General features: G+C 36.9%; 2 protein-coding genes across 6 annotated transcripts; one reads left to right on the top strand and one right to left on the bottom strand.

The window, feature by feature from the left end:
• Positions 1-3,713: 3,713 nt before the first annotated feature.
• LOC133980956 (T-cell surface glycoprotein CD3 epsilon chain-like) lies at positions 3,714-9,979 on the top strand. 5 transcript variants are annotated; one of them, XM_062419844.1, is made up of 5 exons: positions 3,714-4,010; positions 7,735-7,944; positions 8,026-8,172; positions 9,222-9,280; positions 9,917-9,979. In XM_062419844.1, exons 1-5 carry the CDS (start codon positions 3,938-3,940, stop codon positions 9,971-9,973), a joined length of 546 nt encoding a protein of 181 aa, XP_062275828.1. In that variant the 5' UTR covers positions 3,714-3,937; the 3' UTR covers positions 9,974-9,979. The 5 variants fall into 5 exon arrangements, with proteins under 5 accessions (XP_062275828.1, XP_062275826.1, XP_062275829.1 ...); XM_062419842.1 differs by having other exon boundaries at positions 3,715-4,010; positions 7,729-7,944; XM_062419845.1 differs by lacking the exons at positions 7,735-7,944; positions 8,026-8,172; positions 9,222-9,280; positions 9,917-9,979 and adding exons at positions 4,530-4,721; positions 4,817-4,963; positions 5,335-5,387; positions 6,029-6,898 and having other exon boundaries at positions 3,720-4,010.
• Positions 9,980-12,944: 2,965 nt separating this feature from the next.
• LOC133980545 (T-cell surface glycoprotein CD3 gamma chain-like) lies at positions 12,945-17,246 on the bottom strand. Its single transcript, XM_062419298.1, has 7 exons — positions 17,192-17,246; positions 16,778-16,851; positions 16,565-16,600; positions 16,259-16,432; positions 15,883-16,026; positions 15,036-15,094; positions 12,945-14,925 (listed from the first exon to the last, which is right to left on the bottom strand). Exons 2-7 carry the CDS (start codon positions 16,830-16,832, stop codon positions 14,875-14,877), a joined length of 519 nt encoding a protein of 172 aa, XP_062275282.1. The 5' UTR covers positions 16,833-16,851; positions 17,192-17,246; the 3' UTR covers positions 12,945-14,874.
• Between the last annotated feature and the right edge of the window lie 392 nt (positions 17,247-17,638).

Genomic DNA, 17,638 nt, shown 5'->3' with positions numbered 1-17,638 from the left:
TTCGACTTGAATTAAAAAAGTCGATTAATCAAGTCAAGTTAAGTCATATTAGTTCATTATGTGCATAAAGGGAGAATGCGAGTTAAAAAGTCACAATGTAATCGTCTAATAACGCTGTTAATGTGTGAATATCAACTGCTCCCTCTAGGCCACGTCAAAAACCACAAAGTTGACGCTGATTGGACGATTCTATCTTTATGGCAAAAAAGAAACAATGAGGTGTCCATATGCTTTTTCCCTTTTACTGTCATCCTATCAATATATTTAATATAACAACCAACATAGCAAAAGTTCATTTTAAAACTTAAATAGTTATGTAATTAATGTAATCTGAAAAAAGGGATTAATATTATTTTAGGAAAGTATAGTTCATTTGCATATTGAGTAAGATGAACAGAGCGCATGAGGAAATCTGTGTCTGTCTCCTTCAAAATGACTGACAGAGTGCTCCTACTCTGCCACTTAATAATGTGTGATACTTTAAGTTAGGACCCACAGCGAACATGAACTCAATAAACACTTCCATTAAAACTGCATAGTTGTTTTTGACTGGTGTCCCCCAGAACCCCAATTAAAACATTTTTTAAAAGCACTAATTAAAACAGAAACAGAAATCAATGATATGAAATCATTAGCAACAAATGTATTAATATATTATTATAGTATATATAAATTTAACAAAGTCATAAAAATGTGAATGATAAAAATTGTATTCCGATACAGTTACTAGTTAGAGGAGAACAGGATTGGTTGTCACACGGGTTGGTTATCATATTCATCAGAGCTCGGTCCCTAGAGGGCGCTGTTAAGAAGTGTCCAAGTGATCTTCTGGAGTAAACCACTTAACATTGAGGTGAGAGGATGTTTAGTGTTTTTCATGTGAAAATGTAAATATCCAACTTTTCAGTATTTTTCTTCTAGGCTTATACACAATGAGTTTATAATAAAATAATCATTACCATGAAAAAGCATGAAGAGAGAGAAAGAGTTAGGAAGGTTTTTTTCATAGCTGTGCCAAAACATGTGGTTGTTAGCTTTGCTGGTAGCAAAAAGTCCCAGTTGGGGGTGATTGCTCTTTGGGGTTGGTTGTCACATGTTGGCACATATGGTGTGCTATATCTAGTTCTTTCTTTCTTTCTTTTAATAGAGAAAAATGAGCAGGAATTTGTCAGGAAGACAAACAAGGTCCAGACTCCAGCAAATAAAATGCTCAGAGCAGTCAGAGAGGTTAAACCGCACAATAAAAAATGCACTTATAGGAATGATTTTTCCTGTATATGTTGTCTTGGTGCCCGAGTGTGTTAGGTTAGGGTTATTGTATTGTATTGTGGGTTGTTGTATTTCAATGACATTAAACATTTTAAATACATTTCTAAGATTGCCTACATTTTTTATTTTCCCCCATTAAAATAACATAGGGACAACCTTCCCCATAGTGTGTGTGTACCAACCCCAGGACGGGGAGGGTTATCACAAATGCACAAGACATATTTGACGGTCCACATCTTTTGAATAGAATCAGCTGAAGGAGAGTAAGATCAGTCTATTCCTACCTGACACTTTAGGCTTCAATTACATATTGAAAGGGACTCTATTCAGCATATGGTTTATGAGGAATTAAAAGGAAAGTTTTTAAAAAAAAAGTGTGACTACCAACCCCGTTCTCCCCTACCTGTTAAAAATGTCCAGGGTTCATCCATTAATTCTGATTTATTACAAACAATCCCACTTATAAACCTTAGTCTGTGTGTAACAGCTGACGTGTGAATGTGCAACAGAATATTAATCAACGTCAGATCCTGATCGATCTGGGGTTAATGAAGTTACCGCTGCCGTATTGCGTGCGTAAATGCGCACAGCCTTGTTCTCAGTTTGGAGACTCACTTATCGTTTCAGCTGCTGTACGACGCTGCAGCCAGCTGTGTGTTACTATCAGCTGCAGATTGGCGCAAAATATTTTGTTGGTCGGCCCATAAAACGGAGCAGATAGCAGTGCAAATAGTGCACGGTGCTGTAACATCCTCAGGGAAAGCCTCTGATGAAACACCGCCTGGCCCGCTGGCTGTTACGCACACACAGTCATATCAGTGGAGAGCCGTTATGTGTGCTACAAGCTGTCATCAACTCAAGCTGTGTTTTAACTAATTTGTATTTGGGACTGACACAGTGCGTTACAAACAGTCCTGGCAACGTTTAAGTTCAGTGTGTGTGTGAAGTGTGTTTACGTGCACGCGTCATGCGGTATCATCCTCTACTCAGACCATCGTGGATCAGTGAGTAAATTTGCCCTCTCGTCTCTGCTCTGCTCACGTTTGGGACTTTTACAGTGTCGTTCTTAAGTGTAAAATGTGTTATTCCTGCTAAATAATCCTCATTTTACTAAATGCACCTGTAATCATATTACATCTTTTTTCTGTAACTGTAACGGAAGACAGTTACCTTTTTAACGCCGTTACATGTGTTCCATTTTTCCCCAAGCCTGGTTATTAGGAGATGAACAGACTGTAGTTTTCTATTCACTATGTGAGCATGGCTGGTTACTGGTTTGAACCACTTGGGGGCAGAGACGCACTTTGATGTATCCTTAGCTGTGTCTGCCAAGTACAGTCTGACGCCTGCGAGAAAGAGCAAAAACACTGGTGGTATTCAACTTTTTATGGCTGACATGTTGACAATATGTAGATATTTTATTTGAGTTGGGGGTTAAATCCTACTGTATACAAATGTGTGACTGTAAAATTACAAGTGTAAATACAAGCATTACATTCACAAAGGTGTATAAATAGATTCATAATACAAAATATTTTGAAGCTCTTCAGTTCAACATAAAGATTCCTCCAATGGACTGTTTGACCTCTGTCCTTTTGGACAAGAGCTACAGCACATCTGGACCATGATCCATTTATTCACAACATATTAACATTCACAACTACAAACCTGATATATTACTGTAGGAGCCTTTTTATTATCATCTGTAATTATATTCATAGACGACTTACCAACATTTGAAAACAAGACACTCTTGATCCTTTATTAATGACTTCAGGTAATTTATAAGCCTTAATTAAGCCAATTATTGTTAGCCTATAATAAACTTGCACAACTTCACAGTCAGTTTATGACATATTAGATTAAATACTATGCTGGTAGCTGCATATAAGTCATGTAAAATGAGAGGTATCATAATCATTAGTTTTATTGTACAAAACCAAAGATCTGTTACATGTGTTGTATATCCAGTAAAGCTCAGTTACTGCTCTATACATAACCTACTGTACACTGCTGTGCAGAGATAGAGGTTTAAACATTTAGGAAACCCACACAAACCCAGTTTTACTGTAACTCTTCAAAAAAGAGTCATACAGGTTAGTACCAAACCAGATCATGAAGCCATAAAATTCAGCTTGAATAACACATTGCACAGAAATTGTGTAAAACAAACACTACAAACTGCATTATGATGAATTTTACTGCAACAAATGAGCATAAACATTTATATATATTACAGCAATACGATGTTTTCAGTACTAATGTCTCATTTAAAGTGTGTTGTTGCAGGTGTAGCTTCTTCAATTATGAATCAAAATTCTGAATCCAATAAGTAAATATAGGAGTACTTCTATCAGCTGTTCAGTAGCACTTCATTTTGAGGTTCAACTGTGAATTCATCTAGAAAAAAAAACACTTCCTGTGGGGTTCAACGTGTTTGTGTGCGTGCGTGTGTGTGTGTGTGCATGTGCATGTGCGTGTTAGAGAGAGAGAGAGAGAGAGAGAGTCAGGGATAGAACAAACAGGCGTACCTATTTGAATCTGTTTGTCTTATTGAACGGGCAGCTTGATGTTATTTATATATTTTAGTGAATACATTTAGAAGTTGAACCTGTAGAGGAGAAAGATCCAGAAAAATTTGCACACAAAAAGTCATCATATCGTGAAAATGAACAACATGGGTGCTCAGGCTGTGCTCACCGTCCTGCTCCTCACCATCGGCACCGTGGAGGCTGCTGACGGTAAATATCTGCAATTTCATCTTATTTGACATATTTTAAAGTCATAAACTTTCAACATAGCAACTTGATTTAGAAAAAACACATTCTGAAAAGAAATGTGAGAATATGACAGTATAAGAGCGTTTCATACGCAAACGTCTCCCATTTCCTGTTTTTTATTCATGCATCTACTCTAAATCTTGTCTTGATTAGTTATATTTTCTTTAGAAGTTTTAACTCACTCTTTGTTTCTTTTCTTTGATTACTTTGATTATTTATTTACTTTATTCACTGAGTTTCCTGAACAGTATGGATATATTGTATTATGATCAGTGGCTATTATTGGAAACATCTCAATCTGTGTGTAAATATTTGCAGTATGTAATATAAATGATCAGAATCTGATGTACATAAGATGATTTAAGCCTTGAAAACCACTTTGGTTCTTAGATCGTCGTCCTTTCCTGTTGAAATGTGACGGGAAGTCTTGATCAAGCAAGAGCGCTTTAACAAACCTAATATCTGTCCTTGTGTTTTAAGGAGGAGTATCTTTCTGGAATATGAAATTCACAATGACCTGTCCAAAAGTAGGGAATTGGTACAAGGGTAAAGTACCATTACTTAACAACACAGTCGATTTAACACTTTCCTATAATGGAAAAGGCGATTACTACTGTCAGTATAAAGAGGACGATGTGGAACACAAATATTATTTCTATGTGCAAGGAAAGGGTGAGTAATAAATCTTGTGATTTTACATATGTATAATCTGTGTTCATTGCATTTGCTGGGATCTCACTTGTTCTATTGCTGTTCTCATCCTCCAGTCTGTAAAAACTGCTTTGAGCTGGACCCGTATTTGCTCATGGTGGCCATCATTGCAGACTTGATCTTCACAGTACTCGTGATGATGACAATCTACCGGTGCACCAAGAAGAACATGCCACCTGCACCTGTACCTCATTCTTCCAAAGGTACAAATACACTAAAGCAGATCACAAAAAAGATGACACTAGATTACAGATCAATCTTGGTTGAGTAACAGGTTGTCTATGATTCCATTTGGACTGAGGCACTTGTGCAATTTTTAGCTTTTGATACATAAATAGATGTTTTTGATTCTTGCTGATTTGTCAGTCAGCTATCTGCAGCAAATTGGATTGTAAGTCTGCTCATGTACATGATACAGCTGCTGCAAATTCCACCTCCGTTATTTTAAAGTAACGAAAACATTAAACTGACTCTGATGGGTGTTGACTCTTTGCATAAATTAGATTTTTACTCTTAAAATACCTCATAATCCTTCTGTGTGTTTGGTCACATTATTTCTGTCATGATCTTTCAGCCACCCCTCGTTCTGGAGGCCGGGGTCCAAATGTCAGTGCTTCTGAATATGAGGTAGGTACTGTGTAAAAAAACACTACTTTACTTGTGCTTTTGTCATACTCAGCTGATGTTCTCTTCCAGAAGGACTTGAGTGCAGCAGTAATCTCCAATTATATTTCAACCCATATTGTAAATAAATCAATATATGGACATTAAAGGCATTGGTGCCCTTGTAAAATAATCAGAAATTAAGAATTGGAGCTAAAATGTGAGAGGTAATTCATTTTAAAACACTGAAAGGTTTCTCGCTGAATACCGTTCACATATATCTGTCTGTTAGATATGACGCTGGAGCCAGGGGACGGTTAGTTAGGCATAGACTGGAAAAAGGGGGGATACGGCTAGCTTAGCTGTTAGCAAAGGATTCAGAAAATCTCACCACCTCTAAAGCATCATTAAGATATTACATCTTGTTTGTAAGTAAGTGTAAAAATGACACATTGTGGTTTTTAAGCCTCCAGATAGTCACTGTACCCGGTCAAGAAAAAAGTTAATATACTGAGCACAACTGAAAATGTACCTCCTGACAGAGTTGTGGGTCTATCTCAACGTTTACTGAGCCCTTTAGAGGCCAGATGTGACAGTGATTAACAGCTGTATCGACATCCATAGTATAACTCGACCTTAATGCTGCTGATGTTGTGTTTTGACAGACTCTGAACCAGCAAACCCGCGGCCACGATACATACTCCCACCTCAACAGGACCGGATAGAGACGAGTCACATGACTGTACCAGGTCACAGGTTTAAACTCTGCACGGATGAAGGCAATCATACATGAACAACAATCACGCTCACAGTAGCATGGAAACTCTGGCTTTTGCTCTTATGGATTTAAAGGGTGGAATCACCCACATGGCAGAAAAAGTGTTTTTATATTAAGTACCATGTAGCCATGCAGGTAGTTTAGGTTTTATTTGTCCAGGTATTCTCCCACTACCCCAGTACAATAGAAATGAATAGCATTTGAATTGTTGTGCTCACAGTATTAAAAATTACATTGAAAATAATCAACAACAACATGCATTTCCAGAATCAGTGTGCACGTTACTGTGAACAGCTTTAATTGGAACTACTTCATACAGAGGAAATAGTCCCCATGGAAACAGTTCAAAGTACATTATTCTGCCATGTAGCTATGTGGATATCAGTCAGCATGAGGAGAAAATATGTTGTTGTTTTTTTATTTGGATATTTGGATGTACTGGCCCTTTAATGTATAAATATGGTATTGTGTAGAACAGAGTGTTGTCATCATATAAAAATTAGATTTATTTTGTCATGTCAAATGTAGAAATATACCTGTTTGCTGTATATATATGTGTATGTCATCATGAGTTCAGACTTTTTACACTGTAAAAAAAAAAAATTGTCAAACTTAATGTAAAATGTTACTGCAACTGATTTTGTCATCACATCAACTTGCTGGGGTTTTTTTGTATGTTTTTTTTTGCTTCTGTTGTTTCTTCATGCTCATTTGCTGGGTTCATCTTCTAAACAAATGTGTGTCACTAATAAATAAACTGCACTCCACATTGGTCTCACATATTCTTTGCTCATGGTAGGAAACAGGTGTGTCTTAGAGAGAGAGAGAGAGAGAGAGAGAGAGAGAGAGAGAGAGAGAGTCAGGGATAGAACAAACAGGCGTACCTATTTGAATCTGTTTGTCTTATTGAGCGGGCAGCTTGATGTTATTTATATCTTGTAGTGAATACATTTAGAAGTTGAACCTGTAGAGGAGAAAGATCCAGAAAAATTTGCACACAAAAAGTCATCATATCGTGAAAATGAACAACATGGGTGCTCAGGCTGTGCTCGCCATCCTGCTCCTCATCATCGGCACCGTGGAGGCTGATGACGGTAAATATCTACAATTTCATCTTATTTGACATTAATTAAAGTCACAAACTTTCAACATGATTTAGAAAAAACACATTCTGAAAAGAAATGTGAGAATATGACAGTATAAGAGCGTTTCATACTCAAACGTCTCCCATTTCCCATTTTTTATTCACGCGTCTACTCTAAATCTGGTCTTGATTAGTTATATTTTTTCTAGATGCTTTAACTCACTCTTTCTTTTGTTTCATTACTTTATTTTTTTGTGGCAGTGTAACATGTACGGATGATCAGTAGTTTTATGATCAGTGGGTATTACTTTAAACATCTCAGTCTGTATGTATGTATTAGCAGTTTGTAACAAACGATACGAATCTGATGTACACAAGATGATTTGAGCCTTGAGAACCACTTCGGCGCTTAGATCGTCGTCCTTTCCCGTTAGAATGTGACGGGAAGTTTTGATCAAGCAAGAGCGCTTCAACAAACTTAATATCTGTCCTTGTGTTTTAAGGAGAAGGAGGAGTATCTTTCTGGAGGAGTGAATTCACAATGACCTGTCCAGGTGACGACGCCTTGAAATGGTTCAGGGATGGAAAAGAAGTAACAGACCATGGATCCAATAAGACTTATACACTTTCCTATAGTGGCGAAACCAAAGGCGTTTACTACTGTCAGTATGATGACGACGATGTGGAACACATATATTATTTCTATGTGCAAGGAAAGGGTGAGTAATAAATCTTGTGATTTTACATATGTATAATCTGTGTTCAGTGCATTTGCTCTACTGCTTGTTCTCATCCTCCAGCCTGTGAAAACTGCTTTGAGCTGGACGCGTTTTTGCTCGGGGTGGCCATCTTTGCAGACTTGATCTTCACAGTATTCGTGATGATGACAATCTACCGGTGCACCAAGAAGAAAATCCCACCTGCACCTGTACCTCATTCTTCCAACGGTACAAATACACTAAAGCAGATCACAAATCTTGGTTGAGTAACAGGTTGTCTATGATTCCATTTGGACTGAGGCACTTGTGCAATTTTTAGCTTTTGATACATAAATAGATGTTTTTGATTCTTGCTGATTTGTCAGTCAGCTATCTGCAGCCAACGAATTAGATTGTTAGTCTGCTCATGTAAATGATACAGCTGCTGCAAATTCCACCTCAGTTATTTTAAAGCAGGAGTGTCAAACTCATTTTAGTTCAAGGGCCACATACAGCCCAATATGATCTCAAGTGGGCCAAATTAGTAAAACCATTCCATAATCGCTGCTGCAATAATGTAAATTTCACTACTGTGGGACTAATAAAGGAATATCTTATATTATCTGATCTTATCTGTTCTTATCTTATCTCTTAATAATCTACAAATAATATATAATATATATATATTATATCTTTAAATCATCTATTTACTTTGAAAAATGCTTCAGAGAGCAGACAGAGCATATTCTTTTAGGTTTTACACCCCTGCTATCACACAATATCATGTCCTATTTTACTTAAGACATGAAAATGTAAATGTATTTTATTGAAACTGAAAATAACAAGAACTCAATGAAACTATGAAAAGGAATCAATATAACTACTTATAAAACTATTTATAACATAACAATTTTATTACTATTAACTATTAATTTGACAAAAAGTTGTAGCACCTAGTATAACATAATATTTTCATTTTTGTGCATTTTGGGCCACATTAGGAAAAGTCGTCAAATTTTCGAAGACATTTGGGGTGTTTTCTTTTTTTGTTTAGTTTTTTCAGCTGTCTTATGTATTGTGTTGAACTATTTTCTGGTCAGGGTGAAAAAAAAGAACATCTGAAGCAACAGAAAAATTGGAATTACTTTTCTGCAATTTTCATACTCCAGCGGGCCACATTGGATCCCTTGGTGGGCCTTTTCTGGCCCACGAGCCGTATGTTTGACACCCCTGTTTGAAAGTATTGGAAACATTAGCATAAATTCAATTTTTAATCTTAAAATGTCTTGATTTTCCAGCTGCCCCTCGTTCTGGAGGCCGGGGTCCAAATGCCCCATCTTCATCTTCACCTTATGAGGTAGGTACTGTGTAAAAAAACACTTCTTTACTTGTGCTTTTGTCGTACTCAGCTGACGTTCTCTTCCAGAATGACTTAAAATGAGTGAAACAGTAATCTCCAATTATTATTGTAAATAAATCAATATATGGACATTAAAGGCCTTGGTGCCCTTGTAAAATAATCAGAAATTAAGAATTAGAGCTAAAATGTGAGAGGTAATTCATTTTAAAACACTGAAAGGTTTCTCACTGAATACCGTTCACATATATCTGTCTGTTAGATATGACGCTGGAGCCAGGGGACGGTTAGTTAGGCATAGACTGGAAAAAGGGGGGATACGGCTAGCTTAGCTGTTAGCAAAGGAATTAAAAAAATCTCACCACCTCTAAAGCATCATTAAGATATTATATCTTGTTTGTAAGTAAGTGTAAAAATGACACATTGTGGTTTTTAAGCCTCCAGATAGTCACTGTACCCGGTCAAGAAAAAAGTTAATATACTGAGCACAACTGAAAATGTACCTCCTGACAGAGTTGTGGGTCTATCTCAAAGTTTACTGAGCCCTTTAGAGGCCAGATGTGACAGTGATTAACAGCTGTATCGACATCCATAGTATAACTCGACCTTAATGCTGCTGATGTTGTGTTTTGACAGAGTCTGGCCCCTCAAACCCGCGCCGAAGATACATACTCCAAAATCAGAGTCAGATGACTGTACCAGGTCATAGGTTTAAACGCTGCACGGATGAAGGCAATCATACATGAACAACAATCACGCTCACAGTAGCATGGAAACTCTGGCTTTAGCTCTTATGGATTTAAAGGGTGGAATCACCCACATGGCAGAAAAAGTTTTTTTTATATTAAGTACCATGTAGCAATGCAGGTAGTTTAGGTTGTATTTGTCCAGGTATTCTCTCACTACCCCAGTACAATAGAAATTAATAGCATTTCAAATGTTGTGCTCACAGTATTAAAAATTACATTGAAAATAATCAAGAATCAGTGTGCACGTTACTGTGAACAGCTTTAATTGGAACTACTTTATACGTGAGAAATAGTCCCCATGGAAACAGTGCACGGTAGATTATTCTGCCATGTAGCTATGTGGATATCAGTCAGCATGAGGAGAAAATATGTTGTTGTCATCATATAAAAATGTATTAGTTTGTCATTTCAAATGGAGAGTTATACCTGTATGTCTATATATGTTTATGTCATTATGAATTCAGACTTTTTACACTGTTAAAAAAAAAAAAAGAGAAGAAGCTGATTTTCTTAAAAGGTTACTGCAACTGATTTTCGTCATCACATCAGCTTGGGTTGTTTTTTTGTTTTTTTGTTTCTATATGTTCATGCTTATCTGCTGGCTTCATCTTCTAAAAAAAATGTGTGTTACTAATAAATAAACCGCAGTCCGCATTGTTCTCACATCTTCTTTGTTCATGGTAGGAAACACCAATGTGCTTCTACAGATATAAATATGCGATTCGTTTAGCAGCCTCAAAGCCGCAGCTCATATCCGTAGCTCGCCCACATGCACTCCATCACCATCAATATCGAGTCTCTGACTTTTTTTCACTGCAAATCATCATTCTGTCTTATCTTTGGAAACATTTGGCACATCTCTGAAACATTACACATGTAATTTACACCCCTGGAGTGCACTATGGAAATGTTGCGTCATGTATCGGCCATGGTGCTTTTACCACTGTTTTTCCCAGCAGTGACTGAGCACAGCTGTACCGATGGAAATCAAAAGCAGGAAACGTGATGCCACCTAATAGTTCTTCTTCATGCAAACTATTATATGATTGATAAATCTGTCATACTGTTTGTGTTATGTGAGAGTTTTTTTAGTGGAAACACACCCACACTTACTGTTCACTTATCTTTATCTACATCAGCTGTATGTTTGTGTGAAAGCGAAAACAAAGAAGTATAGAGGGTGGTGATGGTGGTGTGTGTGTGTGTGTGGGGGGGGGGGGGTTGTTGTAAACGACGTGATCCCCTATCTGACTTTCTTAAAGTAAAGTCAAAACGCTCCCACACACAGACCTACATCTGCTTGACAAGTGTGCACGCATTTGTGTGAGTGTACATCCGTTAACAACACACACACACACACACTTGTGTTGTCGGAGTGTACACACACCTCAGTGCGAGTATGTGAACGTGTGTTCACACAAGTCAGGAGCTGGTGGTGTGTGTGTGTGTGTGTGTGTGTGTGTGTGTGTGTGTGTGTGTGTGTGTGTGGTGGTTGATCAGGGTTGTGTATCTGAGTGGAGCTGTCTAAGCTCTGGTGTTTGATCTCTCTTCTCTTCCTCGGCTCCGGTAGAAAACTGCAGTTTGTAGCTTTGTGACAGCAGCGTCAAGAAGAAGGCGAAAGACTCAAGCAGTGATCAAAGAATCTAAGCTATTAGATTATCTGACATGGGGAGGCTTCCTTGAAAAAACAGCCAGAGTTTCTCTCCTCCTTCTCTTTGTTACTGTTTTATCCTTCCTTTCTTCTTTACCCCCCTCCTCCCCCAACTCTGCTTATCCTACTTCACCCTTGTTGTGTAATTCTGTCTTTCTCTGCTTTCTCCATGTCTCGCTACACCCTCATCCATCCATATTTTCGGTGAAGCAGTTTTGAAACAGACTTCTGACTGAAATGCTCCCTCTCACACTGGGCTGGTGTTAAAATACAACAGCCTCTGATGGAAGTATTCTTTGTTTTCCACCAAAACAAAAATGTAAAAATACTCCATTACAAGTAAAAGTCCTGAAGAACTCCAACTGAAGTCAAAGTACACAAGTGTTATCTGCTAAATGTATCAATATGTGATTCATATAATTGTTATACATGAAATTATTAGGTTATAAACACTGATGCATCAATGCATAAGCAGCATTTTTCAATCATAGCTCATCAAAGTGGAGTTTAAGTTTCCATTTAATGTAAGAATGATTACTGGAAGATGTTTCGATGATCAGCAATTCTCACAAGAGCAAAAAGTGTGAGAACCAACCCCGGTCTCCCCTATAGCTTTACAAATGAAAGTGCAATGACAAAATAAAAAATGTTGACACATGACATTTAAAACATTTAGGGAGGTATAATGTTTCATTTTAATGCTTCTGTACAATCCTGTTTGCTTTTTTTGAAACTTTTTTTGAAACTCAATAACGGATGTGATTTAAAATGTAGCAAAGTACAATACTTCAAGCAAAACATGCTTAAGTAAAAGTAAAATTACAGATTTTAAAAACTACTTTAAAAAGTATGAGTACACAAAAAAAAACTGCTCAACTACAGTAATGTAAGTAAATCCTCATATTTAGTAAAGTTTGTGTTTGCTGCAGATGGAGGACATTATCTAACTTGTGAGGCAGCTGGATTCATGAGATCACACAAGAATCCATTTTGTCAGACTTCAAGTTATATGTGTGTGTGAACCACTGGTGGTTCAGACCAATCAGAGTTGTGAATCCGGCTGCCTCGCACAGTAAGAAACGGATCTCTGTGGTAGACAGATGATTCATCTAATCACCTGCTAAGTATTTCTGAAAGTGTCTGCCCTTTACCAAACGGGACGACTTGTCACATGATTCTGTGTACCAATCCAGCTGGCACATCAGGTTTGACTTTGAGAGAGATGAGAATAAAAACTTTTAGCTTCCTTTATTTATTTGCACAGGTAATAACAGGTAATAACAATACATTGAAGAATTAAAAAGGATTTTTATCAGGTGGTAAAGTCAACAACACACAACACAGTTTGTATGAATAAAAGTTCTTTAGATGATTTAGCATGATATTTTGATAAGTTGATGGTGTGTACACTCCTACAGCAGATTTAAGAAGCATTAGTTTGACTGTGAGTTTCCACTCCTTTCTCTGATGCATAATGTAATAAGCCAGTAACGTAAGAACTACCCATTCACATAATAAAAGTCCTGAACCAATAACGTAATAACTTAACCACCTGGTAAAAACAAATCCTTTGCAAATGTAATAACTGGAGCCGATAACGTAATAATATACTAGTATCACTTTATTTAAGTTTTATTCATTAGATATAACTGTGAAAATGCTTACACTCTCTCTCTGTCTCAGTGTATGCATTTTTACTGCATTTTCAGTTATAGTCAATAAATAAAACTTAAAATAAACTGATATTAGTGTATTATTACGTTATTGGCTTATTACAGTAAAAAAACGGGCAAATGTATTACGTTATGGGACATTATTACGTTATTGGCTTCTACACTCCTACTTCCTAATGTTGTTGAATACAAAGTCAGTGCTGTGTCTTTCAGCTGATCACAGTCCAGCAGCTGTAAATAAGAGTACCTGCAGTTCTACATGTCAAACAGCTGAGTTAGTGAGAAAAACAATATTCACTTGTCCTGATTCTACATAAAACTGGCCTTCGGTCGCAGCTAAGTGACAGAGACAATATACATCTGATCAGTCAGTAGAAGGTTTGCTGTTATCATATTGTGGCTACAAGAAATGCTCCTTTTTTCATCATAATGATACATTAATATAAGTAGATTGAATAATTATCATACTTTTCCTGATTTTAACCAGCAGACTGATAGGTAACACTAAGCCAACACAACAAATTCCTCCTGGCACTACTTTCTCCAATCAGTTGGCTGAACTGATTTTGATAAAAACTAAACCCTCGCAAGTTTTTCAACGAACAAGACTTCTTCTCCTTGAGCGAGATTTGATCAGACACAATAACAAACAGACTGGATCAAACGAAAAGGATGTCTAATACTTTGTCCACTCCATTAACATACATGATATTAGGAACACCATTCAATATAATGCACCCCAGTACACCACCATCACTTAGTACGACCTCAATAATAAACATAAAGTAGAATTATCACTTTTTGACAAAAACTGAAAACGTATAAACTTTAAAAAAGTAGAATTTATTGAAGAGCTGTTGTATTGGATTGAATTAGATTGCATAGGTGTACCCAGTTAAGTGGCTGTTGACTGTATGTTTAAGTCTTAAACCCCAAAATATCCAGTAAATGTAACTATCCCTCTGAAATGTGCAATGGAATGGTGTAGAAATATATAATATATAATATAAAATAACAAACAATGGAAATACTCAAAGAAAGCACAAATACCTCAAAATTATACTTCAGTACAGCTCTTGAATAATTTAGTTTCTTTCCACCACTGGCAATAGCAAAAAAAAAAAAAGACAAGACAGCCCATTTTTTAATCCTCAATTATTAATTTATCATCATTTTAACATAAACACTTAATTCTTACAGTGAGTCATTATATGAAATGGCTGTTGAAGCAGCCCTATTTCTATAAGAAAGGAAAAAAATCACATAGTTTCATTAAAAAATAACAACAACAGCTGATTATCATTATAACACACAGCAACTGGTTACCAAGTCTGTTTGTCATCGGTCTGTTATATAAGAGCATCATTGTACAGGCATAGTGAAAATTACTATGAGAGACCCTAATTTAAAATAGTATGATACAGTGAAGAATAGGAGGGGTGATTCCCACAACAGAAAGCTGACTTGCAAATGTTTGAGTTGTCTCGGGATCCCAGGCAGAAGACCACCATCCCTCTATCTTCATCTTCTAAGTTCATCATAGGTGTCTTTCTGACCTCTGTGTTTCAGAGGCTGAGGGAAGAACATTGGGGTAAATAAAGAGTGGGAGTGTCATATATTGTGTAATGTTTAAACGTGATAAATACACATGACAATTTAACAGCCGTCACATTTGAGCCTACCTGGTAATGCTCATTGGTGGCTCTGGCTTCGTTTGGAACCAGGTGCTGTCTATCAGAGCCTGCAGAAAAATGAATAACATCAGCAAAATAATCTAGAAATATCAAACTTATTAACGTATTTATTCAGGTATTATTATATTGTACTGGATTCCTCAGCAATACAATATTACTGTTTTCTAGGTGATGTGTAAATGGGTCATGTACTCATTTAAACAAACAACATTTGCAGTTGTATATGAAACTATAATGTTTTTTTTATTGTTAATTACTGTAAACATGTAGATATGCAGATTTATTTTGGGGACTATTTTGGGAAATTCAATCATGTATTCCTCCACTGCCCACTGATTTTATTTCCTGTGAATACACAAAAAATAGTTCCCGATACTTGCACTATTAAATACATACTATTTATCAACATTTTGCATTTGAACACACTCAGTGTACTGTATGCTGATAGATAGATAGATAGATAGATAGATAGATAGATAGATAGATAGATAGATAGATAGATAGATAGATAGATAGATAGATGGATGGATGGATGGATGGATGGATGGATGGATGGATGGATGGATGGATGGACGGACGGACGGACGGACGGACGGACGGACGGACGGACGGACGGACGGACAGACAGACAGACAGACAGACAGACAGACAGACAGACAGACAGACAGACAGACAGACAGACAGACAGACAGACAGACAGACAGACAGACAGACAGATAGATAGATAGATAGATAGATAGATAGATAGATAGATAGATAGATAGATAGATAGATAGATAGATAGATAGATAGATAGATAGATAGATAGATAGATGGATAGATAGATTGATTTTACTTTTCTTGTTGGAGGTGACTGGAACGGTCCGGGCCTGAGACGCGATAAGATAGACAGCCACTCCTACCACAATCGTAGCCACCACGTCTCCTACAATTATGCTTGATAATGAACCCCCGTCCAGCTCTACACAGTTGTCACAGGCTGGACACACACACACACACACACACACACACACACACACACACACACACACACACACACACAGACAGATGTCCTTAGAATCTGATATTTTTGAAGTACGATTATTGTCAAGAAACACTGTGCTTACATAGCATTACATAATATGATGCCAATGCAAGTCATGCAAGAAGCATACAAAACTCATGTTTTCTTTCATCACATATACACAAGAAATGTTTACTGCAGAACTTACTCCGAAATTTCACATAGATTTTTGCAGTGTCCGTTTCACTGTTGCCTTGACAGGTGTACTCTCCTGTCCATTCATCGCTGTAAGGCAACTCACGGGATGTTGCATTTCCATTTATCTTCCATTCTTCTTTACAATTCAGCCTAATCTTCCCTGAGAGAATTGTCACTTTTATACCTGTATGGATGAAATAGAAACATTGAAATAAAGGACAACAGATTTTGCTGAGTTGGTTACTGAGTTGCTTGTTGCGGCCTCAGCATGCATTTATGAAGACAGATTTAAACAGAATTTCACACGTATTCTCACCTTCTTCAGCAGCATCTTCTGCGCAACTGACAAATGCTGTGGGAGAATTGAGACAGAAAAATGGAAACATTAAATGTAATAAAATTGGCATGTTATTTGCTCCCATTAAAGTAAAGTCAAGAAGTTTTTCTCATGAGATGTTTGAAGACAATTTTGTGTCGTTAAAAACAAAAAAAACAAAAAAAACAAAAACTCATGATGGAAGAAGCCTACCAGTCAGTGTCCAAAGAAGCAACAAGCATCCAGACAAAACTATCGGGGGTTTCATTGTGTGTTTTTGAGTTGTGCTGTTGACAGATGGAGATTTTTTTTATATCACTGTGACAGTAAGCAACACCCAGAAAACAGGAAGGCCGCCATTTTCTGCTCTGAGTCAACCATTTTATTCTACTTATCGTATAACAGAGAACTGAGGATGGAAGACACAATATCAGGGTGTTATTTAAAATAGTCATTATAGGTTATAGATAGTCCCAACTCTGACTACAACTCTTTAGATCATTTTTACAAAAACATATTCATATCAGGTCTCCACTGCAAAACATAGACTGGTGCCAAACACATTGAAGCTGAACCAAACTGAAAAAAACACAATAATATATTCACAGTTTAAATAAAAGTACTGACCTTAAAATAAAGAGCTGCTGTCAAAGTGTCTAGGCTCCGTATGTCGAAGTCTCAGTTTGTGTGTGTGTGTGTGTGTGTGTGTGTGTGAGAGAGAGAGAGAGAGGGAGGGAGAGAGAGAGAGAGAGAGAAAGAAGGAAGTAAGTGTGATTGGTTTATTTCCATCTCACTTTATTGATTCAACATCTACATTTGACCTTTTATACTTTAAGAACATTTAGCTAATAGCACTTAAACACTTCCATTCTTTTACTTTTGGTACTTTTTTCAGCCAAGTAGAGGATCTTAATACTTCCACCTGGGACATTTGCAGTAGAAAAGCTGAGTTGTGAGAAGAACTTTATATTCATGTTACAGATGTTCCTGGTGTTAAACCTGAGATTATTTTCACTGCCATTTTGTTAAGGTAGTTTCCATATTTTCCAAAAGGCAAGAAAAGCATCATCTTCA

The sequence above is a fragment of the Scomber scombrus genome, chromosome 5 (genome assembly GCF_963691925.1).
Source record: "Scomber scombrus chromosome 5, fScoSco1.1, whole genome shotgun sequence".
Classification (NCBI taxonomy): Eukaryota; Metazoa; Chordata; class Actinopteri; order Scombriformes; family Scombridae; genus Scomber; species Scomber scombrus.
This window is presented reverse-complemented; position numbering and strand designations above follow the sequence as displayed.

Coding starts and splice junctions, on each gene's coding strand:
- LOC133980956 (XM_062419842.1), top strand. CDS start 3,938: ATGAACAACATGGGTGCTCAGGCTGTGCTCACCGTCCTGCTCCTCACC. Junction 7,945..8,025: donor TTTCTATGTGCAAGGAAAGG/GTGAGTAATAAA, acceptor CTCATCCTCCAG/CCTGTGAAAACTGCTTTGAG. Junction 8,173..9,221: donor TGTACCTCATTCTTCCAACG/GTACAAATACAC, acceptor TTGATTTTCCAG/CTGCCCCTCGTTCTGGAGGC.
- LOC133980545 (XM_062419298.1), bottom strand. CDS start 16,832: ATGAAACCCCCGATAGTTTTGTCTGGATGCTTGTTGCTTCTTTGGACA. Junction 16,601..16,777: donor GCTTCTTTGGACACTGACTG/GTAGGCTTCTTC, acceptor ATTCTCCCACAG/CATTTGTCAGTTGCGCAGAA. Junction 14,926..15,035: donor CCACCAATGAGCATTACCAG/GTAGGCTCAAAT, acceptor TTCTTCCCTCAG/CCTCTGAAACACAGAGGTCA.